The sequence below is a fragment of the Mobula birostris genome, chromosome 8 (assembly GCF_030028105.1).
Source record: "Mobula birostris isolate sMobBir1 chromosome 8, sMobBir1.hap1, whole genome shotgun sequence".
Taxonomy (NCBI): domain Eukaryota; kingdom Metazoa; phylum Chordata; class Chondrichthyes; order Myliobatiformes; family Myliobatidae; genus Mobula; species Mobula birostris.
The window spans coordinates 24,078,747-24,104,927 of record NC_092377.1 but is presented as its reverse complement, the minus strand read 5'-3'; the positions used below and the strand labels follow the sequence as shown (position 1 = coordinate 24,104,927).

Below are 26,181 nucleotides of genomic sequence, written 5' to 3'. Positions count from 1 at the left end.
TTATTCTAGTCTTCTTACAACTGTTTGGCATGGATGCTCTTTTCCCTTTGAGAAGTGTATTTGGAGCTCTTTCTCCTTGCCTGCAGGTCATTAAGAAACTCTGAAGATAAAAGCAAGGAGGCAGGCAATGGGAAGGTATCTCAGCTGCTGGACGGAATCAGCCTGACTGACGGCCAATGCTTCCACAGAGGACTGATGGCTGTCAGTTCTCCCTGCACATACAGCCAAACTCACAAGTCTGGGGTGAGAAGGAGTCAAGACGAGTTAGTTAAGGAGTCAAGTTACAAACAGGATCTCCCGGAAGCCACCCACTTCAACTCTGCTTCCCATTCCCATTCAGATATGTCCATACATGGCCTCCTCTACTGCCATGATGAGGCTAAACTCAGGTTGGAGGAGCAACACCTCATATACCGTCTAGGTAGTCTCCAGCCCCTTGGTATGAACATAGAATTCTCCAACTTCTGGTAATTCCCTCCCCCTCCCTTCCTCTATTCCTATTTCACATCACCTCCCGCCTCTTTCTACTACAGCACATTGTTCTCCTGCCAATCACCTCCCTGCTTCCCCTCCCCCACCCCTTTATCTTTCAAATTACTATTTTTTTCAACTACCAACATTCTGCAAACCCTCCCCAAAGTTCTTCCTTCAGTCCTGATGAAGGGTTTCGGCCCGAAACGTCGACTAATCTTTTCAGCTGATGCTGACTGACCTGCTGAGTTCCTCCAGTGCATTGTGAGTGTTCCTTTGACAACAGCATCTGTAGATTATTTTGTGTTTAAGAAGGAGTCAGATGCCCACACATCTGATCTTTTGTCCTGCTGCTGAGGTCGGCACAGAGCCCCTTGGTTGATGGCTGATGCACCGGAGGGAAGGTCCCAATCAACCAGATATACTCAGCTTTACTACACAGACAGTTAAAAGGCCTCAGGCACAATGGCAGCAAGCCTCATCTGTATGTGACCCACAGTCCATTTGAGCTATTTACAGGGCATCTCTCAAGTCTGGAGGGTCAGCACGTTTATCTAGAGAAGTTCAGCCCAGACTTGCAAGGAAGCATAGGGAAAGGACCAAGGGTCAATCTGTGCCAAGCACAACCTGCCCAGTAAGTGGCTCTTACATTTGAAACTGGAACCAAACACAGTCCTAAGGACAGAGCATGATCGATGGGCTCAAATACCTTGTTATACACTTGAAAACTAATGTTCAGCATGTCATTGGACAGGTTTTTTTGTCGATGCGAAATGTAGAAATGATAATTCAGCTGCAATTATTGTCCAAAGCATTGTGGAATAGAGTGTACTAATTATCAAACCTTTTTAGAGTTAATCCTCATTTAAGATCCATTTGCAATTTTAATGAAATATTATGCAATTGTGGTTGACTCAGTTCATGAGTACTAATGTAAAGTGAATAATGACAATGGTAATAATATTATTCTGAAGTCAAATTACTGGAAGAAGGCGGAATGGGGAAGCCAAGTACTCCTTTGGAGAATAGGACATGAAGATAGAGGAGGATGGAATAAATAAAATTGGGTTGCCATGGGCTACTCTTGCCAGTACTCTGATGACAGCACAACACTGCCTTAAGAGCTGACACCAGAGTAGGCTACAAATTGTTGTGTCTTTGAAGAGACATAAAGAAGAAGGAATATCTCAGTCTTCAACAACCACATTTTGAAAAAATTGATGCCAATTAGAAGCATCTATTTCTATGAAATTACTAATTTTTACCTTTTACTTTTTAATTTAAAAAATGGGTAAGAATTTTCAAGTAAAAATCATTTTCCAGAAATAAAACTAATAGAAATTCAAACTACATTGAGGCTGATATGCTCTACTTCCTTTTCATTTCAAAATTCCAAATAAATAAATCTAAACGTCTTATAAAAGTTTTAACATATCCACATATTGAAAACTTGCATTTACATGCAGCGAAACATGCCTTAGCAAGAAGTAAAATAATTGTTAATGTTGAAGGGTACCTTGTGATTTCTTCCATGTTTATCTAGCAAAGAAATAATGGACTTAATATGCCCCTCTTTGATAATGTTCAGAGCTTCAGGACTTTCCACAAGAACACAATGTAAAACTTCCAGAATTCCTGGTTGATAAAAATTGATATGAATTAGTTCAATGATGAGTAAACCTATTTTCATTTACTTTTATCTGGGAAGGGTTATTTTTGTGTATCATCAGTTCCAGGTATCCTATTCATGGCTCTAGACCAGGAGTTCCCAACCTTTTTTATGCCATGGACCAATACCATTAAGCATGGAGTCTGTGGACCCCAGATTGGACACCCCTGCTCTGGTCAAACACCCTGACTAGAGTGTAAGCAGCCTGGCCAGCCTGTGACAGGCTGCAGTCAATGGCACTCTGTAATTTATGCAGGTGTGCTGGAATGGTGTACCTGAATTCACTGATCCATCTAAGACAGGGGTTTCCAACCTGGGTTCCACAGACTTCTTGCTTGATGGTAAAGGTCCACAGCATAAGGAAGGTAGGGAACCTCTGATCTAGTCGTTCACTATAATGGAGTATCAAAGGTGAACCCGTTCTCTGTCATCCAATCATGGAACACAGCAAAAGAAGTCAGTCACCCTATCATATGGGACGAGCAGAGATGGAACTTTTGATCAGCACTGGGCCATTTGGATTGAAGAGCCTCTAATGGCAAGCCAGGTTTCCTTCACCCTTACTTTCTCTGCAAACCTGCAAATGTCTTCCTTTCTAGTATTTGAAAGCAAGTCTTTAAAGTTTGTGTTAATCTGTTGTAACACACTCGAAATGCTGGAGAACTCAGCAGGACAGGCAGCATTTGTGAAGAGGAATAAACACCCACCCACTTTCCCCCTTCACCAGACTTCACTTATCACCTTCCAGCTTTTAACTTCCTCCCCTCCACTCCCACCCCCACCTTCTTTTTCTGGGTTCTTCACCCTCACTTTTCAGTCATGATAAAGGGTCTCAGCCAGAAACATCAACTGTTTATTCCTCTTCTGACCTGCTGAGTTCCTCCAGCATTTTGTGTGTGTTGCCCTGGATTTCCAGCATCTGTAGTCTTCTGTGTTTATTCAATCTGTCTCAAGCTGTCAGATCACAGCATTTAAATTAAGAGAAAATAAGATTCCTTCTGTTGCCTCTGTCTCTTATCAACCAAATTAAATATACATCCTTTGGCAATCTGAAAACAATTTCTCCTTATCAAAACCACTGATGATTTTAACACACTACTAAATTTTCTTTTAACGTTATTTATTTTAAGAAGCGTAACTTCCCAAACCTTTCCATCTAACTGAATTTCCCATGATTTTCAAGTTATCCTTCCAGCTTATTGCCCCCGCTGCATAAGCTGAGTAATAAATTGCAGAAATTGACCTGGTTTGCTTGTTTAATATGCTGCTTTGAAATGCTGTGCTGCAGGGAACAGAAGTATGGTATTAAAATGTAAAATAAAGCATGTGAACAAGAACTACCGAATTAAATTATTGACAAGCACTTAGACATAAACTCAGGAATAAGGTAGATCAAATTTTATTGGCAGCTGTTCACAAGTGACTGCAGAACTGGAGAGCAGCAGTGGATCATAAATGCAAAGAAATCCCTCATCAATGTCAGTCTAAACAATGTTTACCAGGTTAGTCATGACCCAGGTAAATCCTTCCACTAATTTCTCAAGAGAACAGAGTCACTAGATTCAAGAGCATTTATAGTTGCACTTAATAACTTAAATCTACCTCATAATCACCTTGCACCTTATTGTTTACCTGGACTGCATTTTCTCTGCAGATATTACATTTTATTCTCTTATTTTTTTTAACCTTATTCTACCTCAATGTGTAACGATTTGATCTGTATGAACAATACACAAGACAAGGTTTTCACTGTATCTCAATGTATGTGACAATAATAAACCAAATCCAATTCCAATACCCAAATGCAAACAGTCCTGACGAAGGGTCTCGGCCTGAAACGTCGACTGCACCTCTTCCTAGAGATGCTGCCTGGCCTGCTGCGTTCACCAGCAACTTTGACGTGTGTTGCTCCAATACCCAAATGATTTCTTTTTTTTAATTGATTAATTTTTAATACTTTTGGAATACTTATGCATGTCAGAAGAATTCAAAGCTACGCCAGTCAGCTAAGCTTTATGTTGAAGGTATGATTTAAGCAGCAGGTAACAATTTTATGAGGAGATTTGATCTGTGACTCCCCATGCCAAAGCACCACACAATGGGACTATGTACATAAGGGTCTACTGTGATGCTGAGTTAACCCACCGAGTTTGGGGGGCGATTCCTTCCAGCAAGTTTACAACTGGAGGACTAAAAACAGCTGATGAAAATACCTCCTAATATCAGTAGCCAGTATGGGCAGTTCACTGGTGATTGGAGAATCTGAGCCAAAAGTTAACCACAAGAAAAGTAAACCATATAAAATGGAATAAAAGAATTAGACTTTAAAAATCAAATAGTTTTGCATTATACTTCTCTCATGGTTCTTCACTTTTGAGCCATTTTCCTAATTCTTAAGAAATAAGTAGCATTTACAGTGAAACTGGTTTCTATCAAGAAGTAAATGGCCCTGCTCAAGGAAAGAAAGTATTGCACCACAGCGAGTCCAACTGCTTTAGAATGACGTGCCTAGAAAACATTAAACATTAGACAACTGCAACGAATAATAATGTGAATGGAAAAAAGAGTAAAAAAGATATTCTCCATATACAAGTGGAATCCCAATAAAGTACCTTCAATCCCTCATGAAATCTGTGTTATTGCAAGCACAACTCGCATTAGTTACAAAAAGCTAACTCAGTTTATTCTAATTACATGACTGGTTTTCAAGGTTAATAGTTCTAATCAGCTGAACAGTCTTTATGTTAGATTTCCCTGGTGGTCTCCTCGAAGCCACAATTAAAGAAAGGACAATTTCACTGTCTTTTGAAGCACTTCAGTCCAGAACCGAAGATTACAGGATTACCTAGTCTCATGACAGTCCACCATTGAAAATCTGCACCAAGTAGAAAAGATCATTCAAACATAAAGGCTGGAACATGCTTTTCAATCACTCACTTAGGTATTTGAAATCAAACTGAAAAGTTCAGGATTCGCAGACTGGCTTTATATTCATTGGCTAGTTTTGCATCACATCCAACAGAATCTAAATCAGCGCCATAATCATATTATAAATGATCACAATGCAACACAGAATAGAGCAAGCATTTACTTATTTATTCTTCAATTAGCACGTCCTTAAACTACCCTTCCCAGTGGAACAAAACACTGAAATTTATTTGCCTTGATTATCCCTGTATCTGGAAAATAAACAAGATATGATGCACTAGAATACGGAGAACCACAGTGAGACCATGTTGGTGCATATCAAATGCAATGCTGATACAGGAATTTAAAGTTGCAGATTTTGCAGTTCCACACCCTTTGGGAGGATCTGGGAGCACAGGGATAGAAATATGCACTGAGTTACAATCCATCAGGATCCCCAAAAATGCAGGAGGCTAGGTCAGTAATATAAACAGCACTTGCTAACACACAAATTTATTGACAAGGGAAACATGCCGATTCTGTAATGTATCCAATTTAGATGCTGGATGTAGCAAATGTAGGCATCCCTTGTCAGCAGAGAGAGTCTGTAAAGTTCAGTTTAAAGCAGCCTGGATCAATTGCTTGCCAACGTCCAGGGCTCACAACATCATGCTTCAGGCATGCTTGATGATGGAATATACAGATCATTTTTTATTCAAATCCAGCATGGGAGGATCAATCGAAAAGTGTAAAAAAGCTGTAGCCTGAGTTTCTCAACCCATTGGGCTCTAATTTTGGGTAAGGGATGATGTTTTATACAAGCCTGTTTACTGATGCCTTATGCACTTCGCATGACTGTTGTTTAAGACTAACTCATGAAAGGAAGCTCAGTCATTTACTATCACCAAGCAAGACTTCATGCTCCATCAGTTCTTAGATACTCTGGAGAAAAGTTTATTAACTAACATGCACTTTTTGATACTTGCCACCGGTCACCAAATAAATAGACTCATGGTTGACGCTGGCTCGCTCAAGTACCGTACTTCATTAGACTATAATCATACATTTGGTGCATAACATAATAGATACCTCCGACTGTAGGTATCCATTGTCATCCAAATGTCTGTGATGCATGGACATTTGATTACTAAGAAGCAAGGCAGGACAAGCTATTTTCACTGAGCTTATAAACTTCACATTAACACACTTTCCTATTGTTCCCAACACCTGTTCTGTATAAGATCTCTTTGCCCCTGTGGAAAGTAGTGCTCTCCCAAACTAGAAAACCTACTCAAAAATGTAATATAACTGCATAAATGAGAACACTGGCATACAACAATTTACTTTATCTGACTTCTTGATAGAAAAGTAACTTGACGGTTGCTCAAGGAGCAAAGTATTCAGGAAGTTTACAAAGAATCAGATATTGGTAGAAGTAATCAAGCATTTTATCACAGAGAAAGGTTTGATTGGGTATTTTAAGAAGAGATGGCATGCAAATCTGAAATTTCAGGTTGGGTTGAGCCAGTAGTTAATACAGGCCTGTAACGATGCTAAGTTTGGAAGGGACTGATGCACCAGTAAGCAAATTCATCTGCTTCTCCATTAACTCTCAACAGTTTCACAAGAGAGTTCAACATATGTTGAAACTCAAATGTTCAATCCGAAAGCGCCCAATATGTTCTCTCAACAAAGTAGCTATCCACTTAATGATTTTATGTATTCACTAATCTACCCAATACGGACATACAAGGTCTACCAGAAACAACTGTTCACATGCAATTTATGTTAATTTACATTAATTGTCTTGAGGTGATGAATCAATTAAAAACAGAGTCTAATCCATTGAAACGGACACCAGACTAGCTATATCCCAATGGTACATGCCATTGAATGTCTTCATACAGGGCAGTAAAAAGTATATATTAAAAACTAAAAAAGCTAGGGATTCTGGAAATAAAAACAGAAGATACTGAAAATATTCAGATGACCTTGGTTTAGATGTTCTTCTTGTGACTACAGAGATTCTTTCCCACATACCAAAGGTGTGAGAGGGATTTTCAACCTGAAACCTCAACTTCTTACTTTTCCCTGTGAGGTGGCCTCCCTATTTAACATTTCCCACATCTTCTATTTTTATAGAAACAAACTATATTAGTTCTAGAATTCAGTATTTCCCTACTCCGATTAATGAAACTAACAAAGAGTCTCAGCAATTTTCAGCAAAGTTTCAGAAAGCCTTCACTGTGATGGAAGCAAAGCTCAGATAACTGCATATTTTTATACAAATGTCTGAGAAACTTAACATGTGATGTTTTCATACCTGAAAATGTCAAGTAAATGAACCTGTAAAACAGGACTGACAAAATACCAACAGCAGAAAGAATTGGATCCAGGAGTATAAAAAATAACTCAAAAACAAGCAAAAACTTTTTTTTTTGCACAATTAAGATATCTTTGAAATACCAGGGGTGAAAGCAGGAACATAAAAGGTTGCAGGGAGCAGCGGACAGCCCAATGCACCAGAGGCATATCTCTTCCCGTCATTGATCGTACCTATCTGAGGCATCCCCTCAAGATGGAAACATCTATCATCAAAGATCCCCACTGTTCCTCTTCTTGCAGTTACTATTAGCTAGCAGGTACAGAAGTCTGAAGTCCCACATCACAACGTGCAAGAACAGCTACTTCCCTTCAGCCGTTCAGCTCTTGAACCAACCTACACAATCCTAATCACTACCTCAGTCTACATCACTTTAGCAACTGTGGGCGCTGCAGACATGAGACAATTGAACATTGGATTACAACTGCCCAGGACCATTTCTTTGTCAGTGATGATACCAAATGGAAGGGAAAACTTTGTCCCAGCAATCAGGCTCAGTTTGAAATAGACAGAAGAATCTGAAGCAAACCACAAGCTGTTGGAGGAACTCAGCATCAGGCCATTCAGCATCAATGTAGACCGAGGACCTTAATCTGAACCGAGAGAGGAGGGAAGGGGGTGCCTCATTATAACAGAGTGGTAGGAGGGGGCCGGGGGAAATGTTGGTCAAAGAAACCAGAGCTAGCAGTGTTAGGTGTATTTAGTGAGAGGCAGATGAGTGAATTAGACAAAGGTAGGGTGGAATGTGGGATAATGAAGTTATAGGAAATAGAATATAATTATGTGGAAAATGTAAACAGTGAAGGGCTGCAGAGATGGGGAATGAAACAGATACAGAGGATGCCTATGATTGTATAGAATGGAGAGAAGAATCTACATCCACAGTCACTATGTCTCCTTGGCCCTAATACATTGGATGTTTGCTGCAAAATTACAGCATCATTGTCTCAATGCTCAGACAGTGACTCAGGCAATATCCAACTAATCATTATGTTAGTCTGAAACAGTGGCAGATTTCTGCTAAGGAAATGAGATTACAACAATTAACAATCTCAATTTGACATTCAAACATTTTTTCATGGCATGAAACCCTCGTGGAATATCATATAATAATAGCTATAACGTTTTCAGCTGGAATTTCGTTCGAAGTGGCCAATTTTTAACATCTTCTCTAAACATGTGCAATGTTGGCACACTAGTTGAAGTTGGCACTGAGACACGTTAACATTTCACAGTGCCTGCGGGTCCAGCCTTGAGCAATGAGGAAAAAGGTGCTTTGCAGAGCAGTTTAGCAGGGACACAAGACACTGAGCACGGCGGCTGAGAGGGTGTAACAAAAGGGCCTTTGGTGGGTGAACGGATGATTAGGTTGCTGAACCCTAATGTTGAACACAAACCAGTGGTGCTTACTAATGTGTTCCACCCATTGTACATGTGAACATAAGAAATTCTGCATGCCACGGTTCCCGAGGAAATGTTGGGTTGCATAGCCGGAGAGAGAATTCAAAAGAAGCGAGTGGGGGCAGTCGGGACAGTCTGCACAGCACAGTTCCTGAAGAGACATTGGATTGTGCATCATTAGGCGCTTGGCAAGGGCTAATAAAAAGAGTTCAGGCTTTGGCTCACAGAGGCTTTGACAAAGAGAGTCAGAGGCTGTAGGTTTGTGTAATTTTTCTTCCTGTCTTTCTTATTGCACAGTTAAAGCAGTGGGGATGCCAGGCGGGATAGTGGAATGCTCATTTTGCAGGATGTGGGAAGGCAGAGAGACAATCAGTGTCTCCGTCGACTACCCCTGTGAGAAGAGCATCCACCTAGAGCTTCCTTCAGACCGTGTTAAAGAATTGGAGCTGGAACTGAATGAACTCCAGATCATTACAGAGACTGAGGGGTTGATAAACAAGACTCACAGGGAAGTAGTTACACCCAAGGTGCAGGACACAGGTAACTGGGTGGCCATCAAGAGGAGGAAAAGCGATAGGCAGTCAATGCAGAATACCCCTGTAGCCCTTCCCCTCAACAATAGGCATACAGCTTTGGATATCTTTGAAGGGAGTGATCAAGCAGAGGAAAATGACAGGCGGGCAGGTCTCTGACATTAAATTTGGCTTTGCGGCTCAGAGGGAAGTGAGTAGAAGAGCTGTAGTGAGACAAGATTCATTAGTTAAGGGAACAGACAGGAAGTCCAACAGATGAGAACAAGATCCCAGATGGTTTATTGCCTGCCAGGGAGAAGGATCAGAGACATCTCAGATCGAGTCCACAGCATTCTGTGGGAGGGTGAGCAACCAGTGGTTGTGGTCCATGTCAGTACCAATGACATAGGTGGGAAGGGTAACAAGGTCTTGCAAAGTGAGTACAAGGTGCTAAATTAATGGACAGGACCTCCAGGGTTGTGATCTCAGGATTGCTATCCATGCCAAATGGTAGTGATGCCAGAAATACGAAGATTATACAGTTTAACACATGTCTCAGAGGATGGTACAGGAAGGAGGCCTTCAAATTTTTGGATCACTAAGCTCTCTTCCTGGAAAGGTGGGACCAGCACAGAAGAGATGGTTTGCACTTGAACTGTAGGAGAACCTTTCTGAGTGAAAAGGTTTGCTAAGTGCTGCATAGGGGCTGGAGGGGGGGGTACAGTGGGGAGGGCTTAAGTTGAAACTAAAGTTGCAGGGGGTTGGGAACCAGAGTGCCAGAGCAGATAGTAGGGAAAGATGTTTTAACACGACATACGAAGTCAAGAACCAAAAGTTTGAGCGTGGTGGGACTAGTGTTCTGACCTGCATATTTTAATGCAAGGAGTATTGTAGGAAACACAGGTAGAACCAAAGAACCACAGAACACTACAGCACAGAAAACAGGCCATTCGGCCCTTCTTGTCTGTGCCGAAACATTATTTCGCTAGTCCCATTGACCTGCATCCACTCCATAACCCTCCAGACCTCTCCCACCCATGTACCTATCTTAGGGAATGGACCAGTATGTGAATTATGACTTGGTATGTAGCAGGTGGGGCAGGACTGGCAGCTCAACATTCTAGGGTTCCATAGTTTTAGACGTGTTAGAGCGGGAGAGATTAAAGGGGGAGGGGTGGCAAAAATAGTTAGGAAAAATGTCACGACAGTGCTCAGACAGGACAGACTGGAGAGTTTGTCTACTGAGGCTACCCAGGTAGAACTGAGGAATGAGAAAGGGATGACCATATTAATGGATTATGTTATAGACAACCCAACAGTCCACGGGATTTAGAGGAGCAAATATGTAGCGAGATCACAGACTGTTGCAAGAAACATAAGGTTGTGATAGTAGGTGATTTTAACTTTCCACATATTCACTGGGACTCTGATACAGTAAAAGGGTTGGACAGGATACAATTTCTCAAACATGCTCAGGAATGTTTCCTTAATCAGTACATAAAGGTCCCAAAGAGAGAGAATGTGATACCAGATCTCTGATTAGGGAATAAGACAGAGCAGGTGACAGTATTTTGTGAAGGGAAACACTTTGCATCTAGTGATCATAATGCCATTAGTTTAAAGATAATTATGGAGAAGGAAAGGTCTGGTCCTCTGGCTGAGATTTTTTTAAATAGGAGAAAGGACAACTTTGATGGTATCAGAAAGGATCTGGAATGCGTCGACTGGGGCAGACTGTTTTCCGGCAAAGATGTATTTGGTAAGTGGGAGGACAACAAAAGTGAAATTTTGCAGATATAGAGGTGGTATGTTCCTGTCAGAATAAAAGGCAAGGATAGCAGGTAGAGGCAGGCAGGAACAAATGCGGTACTTGAGGAGTATAAGAACTACGAGAGAATACTTAAGAAGGAATTCAGGAGGGCTAAAAGAAGGCATGAGGTTGCTCTAGCAGACAAGATGAAGGAAAATCCTAAGGGCTTCTACTGATATATTAAAAGCAAAAAAATAGCAAGAGACAAAATTTGTCCTCTGGAAGATCAGATATAGTCATTTATGCAAAGGGCCAAAAGAGATGGGGGAGATTTATAGATTTTTTGTATCTATATTTACTTGGGAGCCTAACACAGAGTCTACAGAAGTGAGGCAAAGCAGCCGTGAAGTTATGGAGCATATACAGATTACAGAGGAGAATGTGTTTGGTGTCTTGTGGCAAATTAGAGTGGATAACTTCCCAGGGCCTGACAAGGTATTCCCTCGGACCCTGTGGAAGGGTAGCACAGAAATTACAGGGGACGTAGCAGAGATAGTTAAAACGCCCTTCGCCAAGGGTGAGATAGCTAATATTGCTTAGGAAAGGCTCTAAGAATGTTAGGAAATCATAGGCTGGTGAGCCTGACATCAGAAGTGGTTCAAAGATCTAAGTCTAAGGAACCCGATTGGAAGATAACTCCAAGGAACTTGATATCTAAGTATTTGCATAGACAGGGACTGATTATTCTGGTAAGGGGGTGGTACACTTGGACACAGAAGACTCGCTAGGTCCAGATCATGGTGTGATTGGTCATCTTTTAAGCTTTTTCCACGATCACTAAACATTGGTGAATATTCAGAACACCAAGTACTTCAGGTCTACCGGACTACTGAGCTGATGGATAGCACTGGAGCTGGACTTGTCCTGCACCATGTTGCAGCCTGGTTCAGCCACCCAGGGAAGAAAGAGTGAGTGATGGTGCGCGGAGGTGGTGCTTGATTTAACGGACACTGTGAGACGTTTTTCAGTGGTCACAAGACCCTGTTGGATATTGGTAATGTAGAATACGGTGATTCCAATTCAATGGTTCATTGGCGAGACTGACTGTGTGAGAGCTGTATGTCCCCAGTGTGGCACAGTCCAGGCCGTCATCCATGTCTCAAGCTTGTCTGTTGCAGCCGCTGAGGAAGATTTCTCCAGAGCTGGCCGTGTGCTACTGGATTTCACACTGGGTTGGGGGCTCGCCCCTCCCATCGGGGTACTCTCTAGTGTTCACTCAGTGGGAAACAAGCTGGAATGCCTTTGTCTGCGGCTGTACTATGTGATATGAGGAACTGTTGTGGGCTGTTCTTGTAGAAGCTTGGCTCCAGGACAACATCCAATACACTATCAATCTACAGGCCATGAGACTCAGGGACTTGAGCAATATTATAACATGTTTAATATTTATTTTGAAACTACATTTTTTTTGTTGTCATAATTTTATATGTGCTGTGTGCTGTGTGTAACTGTTGGCTCTGCATTTTGCACCTTGCTGTTTCGTTTGACTGTTTCATGTGTATGGTTGAATGACAATGAAACATAAACTTAAACATGGCTTTGCGTGTGGTAGGTCACATCTAACCAATCCCACAGACTTTTTCGAGGAAATTACCAGGAAAGTTGACAGAGGCAGGGCAGTGAATGTTGTCTACATTGACTTCAGCAAGGCTTTCGACGAGGTCTTGCATGGGAGAGAATTTGGTCAAAAAGGTTCAGTCACTTGGCATTTAAGATGAGGAAGTAAAATAGATTAGACATTGATTTCATCATAAAAGCCAGAGTGTGGTAGTAAATAATCACAGCTGTGACTGAAGGACTGTGACTAGTGGTGTGCCACATGGCTTGGTGCTGGATCCATTGTTATTTGTCATCTATATCAACGATCTGGATGATAACGTGGTAAACTGAATCAGCAAATTTGCGGATGACCCCAAGATTAGGAGAATAGTGGACAGCTACTAATCATAAATAGGAAGACTTGTAGCAGTATCTACAGCAGCTGGAAAAATGGGCTGAAAAATGTCAGATGGAATTTAATGCAGACAAGTTTGAATGCTGCATTTTGGGAGGACAAACCAGGGTAAAACTTACATGGTGAGCAATAGGGCACTGAGAAGTGTGGTAGAACAGAGGAATCTGGGAATACAGAGCCATAATTCCTTAAAAGTGTTGTCACATGTAGATAGGATTGTAAATAAGCTTTTGGCTCAGTTATCTTCGTAAATCAAAGTACTGAGTATAGGAGTTATGATGTTATGTTGAAGTTATATAAAACATTGGTGAGGCCTAATTTGGAAAGGTCCACAGGAATGATAGCAGTAAGATTGAAAGAGTGCAGAAGAAATTTATGAGGATGTCGCCGGGACTTGACAACTTGAGGAACAGGGAAAGATTAAATAGGGTAGGACTTTGTTTCCAACAGCATAGAAGATTGAGGGGAGATTTAATAGAGGTCTACAAAATTATGAAGGGGTGTAGATAGGAAAATGCAAGCAGGCTTTTTTTCCACTGAGTTTGGGTGAGACTGTAACAAGAGGTCATCGGTTAATGGTTAAAGGCAAAACGTTTAAGGGGAACTTCTTCAATCAGAGGGTGTTGAGAGTGTGGAATGAGCTGCCAGTGAAAGTGGTGGATGCAGGTACAATTTCAACATTTAAGAAACTTCGATTAGTTCATGGATGGGAGGGCTGTGGACACAACAGACTGGCACAACAGTTAACACTCCTGCCTTATAGCTTCGGAGGCCTGAGTTCAATTATAACTTTGGGTCCTGTCTGATTTCCATGTTTTCTCCGTGACCACACGTTACCCGCTGGTGCTCCGGTTTCTTCCCACACCCCAAAGACATGCTGCCTTGTGAGATTAATTAGCCGCTGGAAGTGAATCCCGGTGTAGGGACGCCCACATGAGAACTGGGTTGGGGATGGATTTGATAGGAATCCCAGAGGGAAAGGATAATGGAATGAGCGCAGATGGGTCCCTGATGGTCAGAGTGGACACAGTAGGCCATAGAGCCTGTTTCCATGCTTCATGACCCTATAAACATACTTCCTCAAAACCTTTTTCACCATGCAATATCAAAGCTGATCCTGTCCTTGGCCTCAACTCCACTTTCCTGCCTGTTTTCTATAACCATAATTTTTTAGGCTTTCTGAGAATTAATCTCAGCTTTAAGATAAAGAGTTAATGAGTAAAGAATTCTAAAGACTCACAACCCTAAAAACTCTTTTGCCTCTCTGCCTAAATCCCCTATCCTGTCACTGTGCCCTCTAATTCTAGAGCCCCCCACTAGAGAAAACCACATGCTTCCTGTCAAGTTCCCGGAGACTCTTATATATTTCAATAAAATCTCCTGACCTCCAGAGAGCTTGGCAGCAATCTGCTCATTTCTCCTTCATTAGACTCTTCATACCTGGATTCAATTGAGCAAACCTTCTTTAAACTTTTCTCCAAGGCAATTATATCTTTCCTTAAACAAGGAGACAAAGTAGAATGCTGCACTCAGATGAGATCTGAGCCCTGTGTAGCAGTAGCCACATTCTACCCGTTCCATATCAATTCCATACCCCTTGTAATAAAGGCCAACGTCCTATTTGCCTTTCGAAACTACAGTTTATTCGCTAACTAGATTACAGCCTCAAACTGAATACTGAGGCCCTTTTCCATTGGGATCAGTGTTAAAATAAGAGGCTGGCCACTTAAGGCCTTGGATGAGAGACATCACCTTTGTAATTCTCCATTCAAGAGGGCTCAGTCACCAAGCATATACAAGAGAGGGGCTGACATATTTTTGTATGGGAAGGAAATCAAGAGATATAAGTAAAGTGAAGTAAATATCAGATTTAATCTTATTGAATGATGGAGCATGCACAAGGAGCTGAATGGATTACTCCTTCGATTGTTTCTTATTTATAGGCACCTCTGAAAATTCAGCAGACAGGTTGGGAATTATAGAGGTGAGTATGTTGCTTGCACCTTTCTGTTAGCTGTTGACAGCTTGCATTTCAGGCAAGGAAGTGGCAGCTGGCAAATGAAACCTGCTCCCAGTACCTTTTGGCAAATTATCAAAATAAAACTGTTTCAGAATCCAAACCTCCAAACAGAATTCAGCCCAGAAAATTAATTGGACAGAATATTGAGTTAAATTATGCAATCTTTGGAAATGCCTACAATATTGCTCTCAGTATTACGTGAGATATTCAAAATTCCCTTTGAATGTAAAGCACACTTTTGAATGGTGAAATAACCTGCTTATCACCTGTTAAATAACGGTGAGATTGTGAAGGATTCATACGCACCGGATGAGGCTTCTAATCTCTCCAGTCTGCTAATCAGCCAGTCCAAAGAACCAGAAAACTGGGCACAGTTTTTGCGATTTCCTCTGATCAGGGCAGCTAAAACCAAACAATTAACAATTACTTACAAATTTATGCTCCGTTACACATCAAACAGTATACTCCTCATTAATCTTCCATGTGCAACATTTTTTCCCATATATTTTTCACTTAAACTCCCCTTCACAGTAGAATTTTGGAGATTGGCCTACGTTTGTACAAAATACTTACGACAAGTGGCATTTCACGTATGATACAAAATTGATCAAGGATAAACTTAACATTTATACTGATCAAGACGTAATAATGTTGAATTATTTCATGACGACAGTATAATACAATCTGACACTTTAGAAACTTTAGAGTCATCAGATGCTAGAGGTCCAGAGCAAAGTGCTGGATGAACTAAGTAGGTCAGGCAATTTGAGTCCCGATGAAGGGTCTTGGCCCGACTATATATTCATTTCCATTGATGCTGCCTGACTTGCAAAGTTCCTCCAGCATTTTGTTTGTCGACTCAATCTATGCCTCTCATAATATTACGAACCTCTATCAGATCTCCCCTTAGCCCCTACCACTTCAGAAAAAACAACCCAAGTTTGTCCAAAATCTGCTTCCAACACACAGCCTCTAATCCAAGCAGCATTATGGGGGGGGGGGGGGTAAACCTATTCTGCACCCTCTCTAAAGCCTCGACATCCTCGCTAAAAAGGAGCAACCAGAACTGCATGCAATACTCCAGTGGTGGCCTTACTAGAGTTTTATAAAGCAGCAATATAAGTTCCTGACTTTTGAACTCAATGTCTCAACTAATTAAAGGCAAGCATGCCATATTTCTTCTTAACCACCCAATCAACCTGTATAGCCACTTGTAAGAAACTATGAACTTGGATCACAAGATCCCTTTGCTCATTAGCATTGTTAAGGGTCTTTCCATTACTGGCTCTTTACAGACGAACTTTCATTAATCTAATTCTTGACCCAAAATATAAAGTGGACAAGAGTAACACTGAAAAATCCACTAAATGTTAACATTGACTTCTTAATAATTCCCTTTCAGTGAGCTGAAGAATGCTTGTAATAATGTCAAAGCAATTTGAATTGCGAAACATTATTTTTACTGAGTCTGAGTCCACAAACTTCCGAAATAATAACCACCTACTGACAGCTGGTGAATAACTTGGCTTATGATCCTCATGCAAATAGGAAATTAATGTGATAATGTTTATAATAAATGTCAGATCGTTTGTAATGTATAACGATTACATTGGCTTCTCATGCACATCAGGCTTGGCAGACAATTGTCAAAATGGCTTGAATACTCCATGAATACATTGACAGTTCAATGGGGAATCCAGGATTGGACCGTAACTTTCTGCCAATTTTGATTTGGAAATTTACATCTCACATGCAATTGAGCTAATTTGATGGCACATTAGTGTTACAAAGAAGGCGCGACAGTGCCTTTGCTTTCTTAGAACTCTGTATAGATTCACTGCATCACCAATACCTTTGAGAAACTTCTATTGTTGTACAGTGGATAGTATTCTAACTGGTTCTATCACAGCACAACAGGGAGACCATAAGATAATAAGTGCAAAATTAGGCCATTTGCCTATCGATCTGCTCCACTATTTCATCATGGCTGATCCCTGCCTTCTCCCCGCATCCCCCCATGCCTTTACTAAATAAGGATCTATGAACCTCTGCCTTAAATATACCCAACGACCTGGCCTCCACATTTGCCTGTGGCAACGAATTGTGATGGAAAAGGTTACAGGATGTAGAGAATACAGTCCAGTCCATCACAGGCAAAGCCTTCCTGACCACTGAGTCAATTTACAAGAAAGCAGCAGCCATTATTAACGACCTCCACCACCCAGGCCACGCCCTCTTCTTGCTACTACAGTACCATCAGGAAGGAGGTGTAGAAACCTAATCCTGAACAGGTTTGGATAACTTCTTTCACCACCACAACGAACTGATTCTATTTTATTAATTTTTGAAAATAATCATTTTTTAAAAGATAGTAACCTTCTTAAATGTCGAATAAGTTTCAAAGTTAAATGTTGCAAACATTCATAAGACTTTAATTTCACTGACTTTTGGCAAGTCAGGGGAGGGGCCGAGTGGTGTCAAAGCAATTGCGTGAGTGGGTGTATTAGACGGACTTAAGCCTCAGAGAATCTACTGTTATCAAAGCTCCCAGTAGGACCTGTACACATCAAACAAAAATAGCTACTTACACAGGGCATTTTTTAACAGCTGAATTACAAGCATTGTTTTTACTTGCTGGTTGAATACACTGAATAATGCCATGACAGCAGCTGGCAATACTGCCAACAGGTTAACCATGTTTTAGAGCCATAGAAAAGTACAGCACAGAAACAGACCTTTCGTCCAGCGCCAAAACCACTTCAATGCCTACTTCCATTGACCTGCACCGGAACCATAGCCCTCCATAACCCTACCATCCATGTACCTATCCAAACTTCTCTTAAATGTTGACATCGAGCTCGCATGCACCACTTGCACTGGCAAATCATTTCACACCCTCATGACCCCGAGTGAAGAACTTTCCCCTCATGTTCCCCTTATACTTTTCACTTTTCACCCTTAACCCATGGCCTCTAGTTTTTGTCCCACCCAACCTCAGTGGAAAAAAGCCTATTTGCATTTACCCTATCTATACCCATCATAATTCTGTATACTTCTATCATGCCTCCTCTTAATCTTCTATGTTCCAAGAAATAAAGTTCTAACCTATTCAATCTTCTATATAACTCAGGTACTCCAGACCCAGAAACATCCTTGTAAATTTTCTCTGCACCCTTTCAACCTTATTTACATCATTTCTGCATGTAAGTGACCAATACAATTTCAACATAACATCTCATCTCCTGTACTTAATACTTTGATTTATGAAGGTCAATGTGCTTTCTTTACGACCCTATCGACCTGTGCTGCCATTTTCAATGGATTATGGCCCTGTATTCCCAGATCCCTTTGTTCTACTCCTCAGTGCCCTACTGTTCACTGTGTAAGACCTGCCCTGGTTGGTCCTACTGAAGTGCAGCACGTCGTACTCGTCTGCATTAACTTCCATTTTCAGCCCATTTTTCCACCTGGTCCAGATAATGGCTAGCATGAGACAGCACAGTTTTAAGGTGCTTGGAAGGAGGTACAGAGGAGATGCCAGGGGTAAGTTTTTTTAGACAGAGAGTGGTGAGTGCATAGAATGGGCTGCCGGTGATGGTGGTGGAGGCGGATACGGTAGAGTCTTTTAAGAGATTCCTGGAAAGGTACATGGAGCTTAGGAAAATAGAGGGCTATGGGTAACCCTAGGTAACTTCTAAAGTAAGTACATGTTTGGCACAGCATTGTGGGCCGAAGGGCCTGTATTGTGCTGTAGGTTTTCCGTGTCTCTACAGTTCTATACTGTTGCAAGCCACAACAGTCTTCTTCGCTGTCCATTACACTCATTACACCATGACTGTTTTCTTCCCCAGCCCTTGACCTTTCCCCACCCACCTGACTTCACCCTTCACCTTCCAGCTGGCCTATTTCCCCTCCACCACCTTTTTATTCTGGCATCTTCCCCCTTCCTTCTCAGTCCTAAATAAAAATCTCGGCCCAAAATGTCGACTGTTTATTCATTTCCATAGATGCTGCCTGTTCTGCTGAGTTACTCCAGCATTTTTTGTGTGTGTTGCCAGAATTTTCTTTGTGGGGTGGCTTGGAATCAATAAGCAGTAGAATGTCACTGTGAAGGAATGTTAACAACATTGTAAGAATCCACCAGCAGCTTTACTCAGCTACCACCCCTGTCCATGGATTAAGGTACATGGATCTTCTCTTTATCTTTTTAACTGTGGAAGCATAGTTCAAATGGAGAGAACGAGTCCCTACAAACATTTCCTCATCTTAAGTGACAATTTCACTCCAATAACTCATTTGTGATAGGCAATGGAAGCAAGTTCACTGTGGTGCTGGATTTGCAGAAATTCTGAGGAAGAATGTCAGTCACTTGCATACACTCCACCCCATCCACCCTCACACACTGGGCAGAAAGGACAATTTAAGCTTTTGATGTCCCAACTGGAATACATCATATAGACCCAAGTGCCTGGTATCAATGGGCAGACACATGTTGGGACAAACCTAAGTTTGATGGTTTCTGGCTTTGGTGTTATTGGTAAAGGCAAAAAGGAAAGAACAACATGATTTCAGAGCACGTGGTCACCATTTCAAACCTTAATTTCCACTACCTTGCAAGTGACAGAGTGAAAAATGGCATAGCTCAAAATGAGATGTCACCAAACACTGGCAATGTTTCCAATATATTCAACAAGTATTATTTGAAACAAGCACATAAATCATAATACAGATTGACCTGTAAATAGAGAACTGTGAGCTTAACTGTTCAGTTTTACTGTTGGATGGTACAGTATATGTACCATATCTATTTTTTGTTTTCTTATCTTATGAATGTTTTCAGCCAAATTAAAGGGGAAGATGTGATATAACAGAAGTTTTAGCACCAGCACAATGTTGTTGTGATTATCAATTGGAAAAGAGTACTTGTGAGGTCTACGGCAGATGCAATCTCAATGGCTCTTCATATAGCCTTAGATCACCTAGACAATACAAGCACTTAGGTCAGGATGCTGTGCATCGACTATAGCTCAGCATTTAACACCATCATTCCCACAATCCTGATTGAGAAGTTACAGAATCTGGGCCTCTGTACCTCCCTCTGCCATTGGATCCTTGACTTCCTAACCGGAAGACCACAATCTGTGCAGATTAGTGACAATATCTCCTCCTCACAGACAATCAACACCAGTGCACCTCAGGGGTGTGTGCTTAGCCCACTGTTCTACTCTCACTATACCCATGACTGTGTGGCTAGGCATAGCTCAAATACCATCTTTTAATTTGCTGATGATACAACCATTGTTGGTAGAATCACAAGTGGAGATGAGAGGGCATACAGGAGTGAGATATACCAGCTAGTTGAGTGGTGTTGCAGCAAGAACTTGGCAGTTAATGTCAGCAAGCCAAAGACCTGATTGTGGACTTCAGAAAGGGTAGGTCAAGGGAACACAAACTAATCTTCATAGAGGGATCAGAAGTGAAGAGAGTCAGCAAGTTCAAGTTCCTGAGTGTCAAGTTCTCTGAGGACCTAACCTGGATGCAACATATTTATGCAGCTATAAAGAAGGCGAGACAGCAGATATATTTCACTGGAGTTTGAAGAGATTAGTTTTATCACCTTGAACACTTGAAAATGTCTATAGGTGCACCGTGGAGAGCATTCTGACAGGCTGCATCATTGTCTGGTGTGGGGGGAGGGTGCTACCACACAGAACCAAAAGCAGACACAGAAAGTTGTAAAATTAGTCAGCTCCATCTTGTGTACTAGCCTCCATAGTATCCAAGACATCTTCAAGGAGCGGTGCCTCAGAAAGGTGACGACAATTATTAAGGACCCATATCACCCAGGTCATGCCCTCTTCTCATTGTTACCATCAGGTTGGAGATACAGAAGCCTGAAGGCACACACTCTGTGATTCAGGAACAGCTTCTTCCCCTCTGCCATCCGATTCCCAAATGGACATTGAATCCATGAACACTGCCTCACATTTTTTTAAATATATATTACTTCTGTTTTTGCACTGTTCTTAATCTACTCAATTTCCATATATATACTTACTGTAATTGATTGATTGATTTTTCTTTCCCTATTATCATATATTGCATTGTACTGCTGCTGCTAAGTTAACAAATTTCTCAACACATGCCGGTGATAATAAACCCGATTCTGATTCTGAAATCAAAATAGTTTCTCTCACGGAGCAGCACGTATTTAGCTGTCTGCTTATGATTGTCTTTCCAGTTGTCGTTTGAACATTTTGTGTGCAGAGCTCGTTCGTGGTGGCCAAAAAGGTCAATACTGAACCTATCAGCTGGAAACTGGTTTATGTGCTGAATCCTCATAGTCATAGTCATACTTTATTAATCCTGGGGAAAATTGTTTAAATCTTCATCCAGTTTCCACTCCAAGGAACGGTGGTGCTCAGGGAGAAGATCCAGGCCATTGGAATTGGAATTGGAGTTTGAAGATTCCAATGTGCTCACACGTACAGGGATACAGTGGAAAGCCTGTCTTGCATACTATTCATGCAGATCAGATCATTACACAGTGTGTTGATGTAGTACAAGATAAAAGAGAAACAGAATGCAGTATAAAGTGTAATAGCAACAGAGAAAGTGCAATGCAGGTAAACAATAAGGTAAAGAGTTTAACTCATCACACAAGGGAACTATTTAGTTGTCATAACAGAGTGATAGAAGCTGTCCTTGAGTCTAATGAAAGCATACTTTCATGTTTTTGTATCTTTTTCTGGATGGAAGAGGGGAGAAGAGAAAATGTCCAGGCTGGGTGGGGTCTTGCATTATGCTGGCTGCTTTACAGAGGAAGTGAGAGGCACACACAGAGTGCACAGAGGAGTGGCTGTTTCTATTCTGCTTCTGCTATGCATTTCAAGTCAGAAACATCGCATCAATGAGCCTTGTACACTCAGCAAATAGACAATGGTTTGAACTGCAAGAGTGTGTGGTTCTCAAATGTCCATGAATGGCCATCGAGTCAGATCTTCCCCAGTCGCACTGCTGGGGTCCATCTCAGCTCCACTGGTGTTCAGACCATCAAGCAGCTAATTACATCACACTCTCCTTCCAAAGCACGAATAATTCTATCCTTTGTGAGGAAGTTAGAGGATCTCACAAGCCATGCATTCAATAATGATGCTTTTCACTAATTGCCCAGCAGTTGACTTTACAATAAAATCATTTAATACCCAGGATAGCCTTCAAAATATCTTAAGACTTGTCTCAGAAAAATCCTTCAGCTGGATTGTTATTGGGAAACACTGTCAATTACTGTGTTAAAATACCTGAGTGTGATCTGCTGAAAGAAACACATCAATACAGATTAAGAAAAATACTAAGAGATCTTACCGAGTAGTTCATAGAGTGAGTTTAGAATTGCTCTCCAGGACTCTCCTGCTTCCTTCCCAGCGACATCAGTGAAATGGGCCGCACTGCTATACATGTTGAGACGATCAATGCACTCAAGAACAAGGTTAATCATTCCCTGAAAGAGAATTAATAAAGATAAATCCTCGGATTCTCTTCCCCGCTATTTTGTCCATTAAATTTGCTTGGCACTTATTTATTTCTCATGCGACAGTGTTAACACCAGATTGACATCAGACAGGCTTTAGAATAAAATGCTACAGACAGGAGCTGCAATTCGTACATGCAGTTTTTCAAGCATAATGCATCAGTATAACCACCAACTAAATACCTTGGCACAAAATGGTAATGAGGGCTCAGGTATTTCCAAGGGTTAACTGTTTACCTCTTCCTGGAAGAGATTTTGTCTGTTCTTCAATGCTCTCAATCTGTTCTGTTTCTCTTCATGTTCCAGATGTTCATCAGGGGGCTGAAAGTAGCCAATCAGATCCTGCAGACTCAGGCTGACTGATTCAATGGGTAAATCAATAGCCACGGACTTTCCTTGTTTATTGAGAGCATCGAGGCCCCTGAAAATGCAACAAATTTCATATCGGTACAACATCTAAAAGAATCTTAACTTGTGAATCAGTGATCCCTTTTGTTTGTGGACACATCTGGTAACCGAGGACTCATGGAACATCGAGCACAGAATAAAGATTAGCCCAGCAGATTACGCATGAGATGTAGATTTAATATCAGAATACTGTTTTAAAATAACTGGAAAATGGTGAGAAATAAAGAATGAAATTACATTGTTAAGGTGGTAGAGAGTGTAAAGTAGCCTTTGCTTATTTTTGACAGATTTTAGCCCCAATAATGCTATTCAAATTCTGAGATATCTTCCTGTCGAAATTAAGCTGCACAAAAAGCCTCTCAATGCCTGATAACAGTGGATGCCTCTGCCTAATACACTTCTCAGGAGCCAAGCGACACTCCAATCAGTCCAATTGGCCAGAGGATGCGGATAGAATCTCAGATGGCAACAAGGAGGTGACTCAAACTGAGATAGATCAGCTGGCTGTGAGGTGTCACAACAACCTTACACTCAACAGCAGCGAGATCAAGAAATTGATTGTGGACTTCAAGAAGAGGAAATTGGGAGAACACACATGAGCCCTCATTGAGGGGTCAAAGGTGGAAAGAGTGAGCAGCTTTAAGTTACTGTGTGTCAGCATCACTGAGAATCTATCCTGGGCCCAATACATTGATGCAATAACAAAGAAGGCATGCCAGTGGCTCTACTTCATTAGGAATTTGACGAGATTCAGTATGTCAGCAAAGACTGTTTGCAAATTTGTATACATGGACGGTGAAGAGCATTCACTATATCAGCTACATCAGCGGTCCCCAACCACCGGGCCGCAAAGCATGCGCTACCAGGCCGCAAAGAAACGATATGATTTGGCGATATGAGTCAGCTGCACCTTTCCTCATTCCCAGTCACTTGAACGCACGTGAGGTTGAACGCACGTGAGGTCATTACCCGCGCGTCATCCATGTCAGCGCAATAAGATCAACTCCTCGAGCTTGCAACTGACGCTGGGCTGAAAAGTATGTTTGACATAACATCTCTGCCGGCTTTCTGGATTAAAGTCAAGGCTAAATATCCTGAGATAGCCATGAAAGCACTGAAAACATTGCTTCCATTTCCAACATATCTCTGCAATGAATGCAACGAAAACTAAATTGCGGAATAGACTGGACACAAGGAACCCCTTTCGAGTATCGCTGTCTCCCATCACCCCTCGATGCACTGTCTTGTTGCAGGAAAACAAGCCCAGGGCTCCCACTGATTCAGCGATATTGGTGTGTTGCAATGATTTTATATGTTCATACGGGGAAAATACGTCCTGTGTGTTTAATATCCAAACGTTACTTAAAATGTTATGATGCTATTGACTTATAAGTGACTTATATAACCATATAACAATTACAGCACGGAAACAGGCCATCTCTGCCCTTCTAGTCCGTGCCGAACACTACCCTCACCTAGTCCCACCAACCTGCACTCAGCCCATAACCATCCATTCTTTTCCTGTCCATATACCTATCCAATTTTTCGTTAAATGATAATATCGAACCTGCCTCTACCACTTCTACTGGAAGTTCATTCAACACTTACTTCAACCTCCCCTGTCCTCCACTGATAATTGACTTATCACTATATTCATGCGAGGAAAATATGCGCTGTGTGTTTAATATTAAATTTGTTAGATAAACCCTTTTAGAAACGAAATTGAGTGTATTAGCCACTTATCACCTATATTCTGGTTGTGATTAACAAACTCACCCCCCCCCCAAACAGAATAGCCAAAAACGATTTGTAGAAAAAAATCGGCACGTACACACATGCACAAGTCACGCATGCGCACACATGTGCCCGCGCAAGGCTTCATGGTCATGGTAGTCTTTCTCGGGGTAATTAGTCCTGACGAAGGGTCTCGGCCTGAAACGTCGACTGCACCTCTTCCTACAGATGCTGCCTGGCCTGCTGCGTTCACCAGCAACTTTGATGTGTGTTGCTTGGTATTTGACTGCGACTCTTGTCTGTTGGCAAGCCTACCCCCCACCGGATCAGCCAGTCCGCAAGAATATTGTCAATAATAAACCGGTCCGCAGTGCAAAAAAGGTTGGGGACCCCTGAGCTACATCACAACCTGGCTAGTTAATTCCAGTGAACAGGATCACAGGAGACGGAATACTCAGCCAGCTCCATATGGACACAACTCTCCCCATCATCGAGGATATCTTCAAGAGAAAGTGCCTCAAGAAGGGGGAATCCATCAATACAGGCAACACCATCCAGAATATGCCCTCTTCTCATCACTACCGTCAGACAGGAAGTACAGGAGCATGAAGACACACACTCGGCAATTCAGTCGCAACTTCTTCCCCTCCTCCATCAGATTTCTGAATGGTCCGTGAACCCATAAATGCTACTTCATTATTCCTTTTCTACACTATTTGTTTAATTTTTAATATATAGTAATTTTATAGCTTTGTACTGCACTGCTACTGCAAAACAAGACATTTCATGTCAAATGACAGTAGTAATAAATCTAATTCTAGTTTTGAAGTTCAATAGTAGATTAGCTTAAAAGTGCTTAACATGCTCATATAATTTGCTATCTGCTGTTTTAATGAATGGATCAAGTCATTTTAAATAAAAGATCAGTGGTCTCTTTTTAAGTCATAAATAAACATCAAGCCAAAGCATTAAACACCATAAAGTACAATCCTTATACACATGAAAATCAGGCACGGTGTGTTTCATGAATGCTAGCTTTCTTACTGGTGTAGAAACTCCTTCAAACTTGCAACAAGGTGTACATTTCAACATTTTGTACTGACTCCACACAAAGGAGGAGTTGGTGTTTTCAAAGCTACGCAGAGAAATCTCTAAAGTTGCAAAAACTCCAGGAACCCATCCTACATCTAACTCAAAATCATACCTAATAAATCTGTTAAAGAGAAAGACAGTGCTGCGTATAACACGCGCAGTCCTCGATTCCTCATGCTGAGAGCGTGATAGAGTTAATCCATCATCCATATGACCTTCATGATGCATTATGGCCTGAAATAGTCAAAAGCACAAGGTAAATATTGCTTATTATCCTTCACTCTTCTTT

At 41.4% G+C, this 26,181-nt stretch overlaps 1 protein-coding gene across 1 annotated transcript in view; it reads right to left on the bottom strand.

Moving 5' to 3' along the window:
* ryr2a (ryanodine receptor 2a (cardiac)) overlaps nt 1-26,181 on the bottom strand; it is a 785,545-nt gene that overhangs the window by 420,165 nt on the left and 339,199 nt on the right. Inside the window, exons 13-17 of the mRNA XM_072264911.1 lie at nt 26,005-26,126; nt 22,896-23,079; nt 22,493-22,628; nt 15,434-15,529; nt 1,988-2,106 (exon numbers count right to left, since the gene is read on the bottom strand). Coding sequence (XP_072121012.1) covers nt 1,988-2,106; nt 15,434-15,529; nt 22,493-22,628; nt 22,896-23,079; nt 26,005-26,126 — 657 coding nt within the window. The remainder of the gene's footprint in view (nt 1-1,987; nt 2,107-15,433; nt 15,530-22,492; nt 22,629-22,895; nt 23,080-26,004; nt 26,127-26,181) is intronic.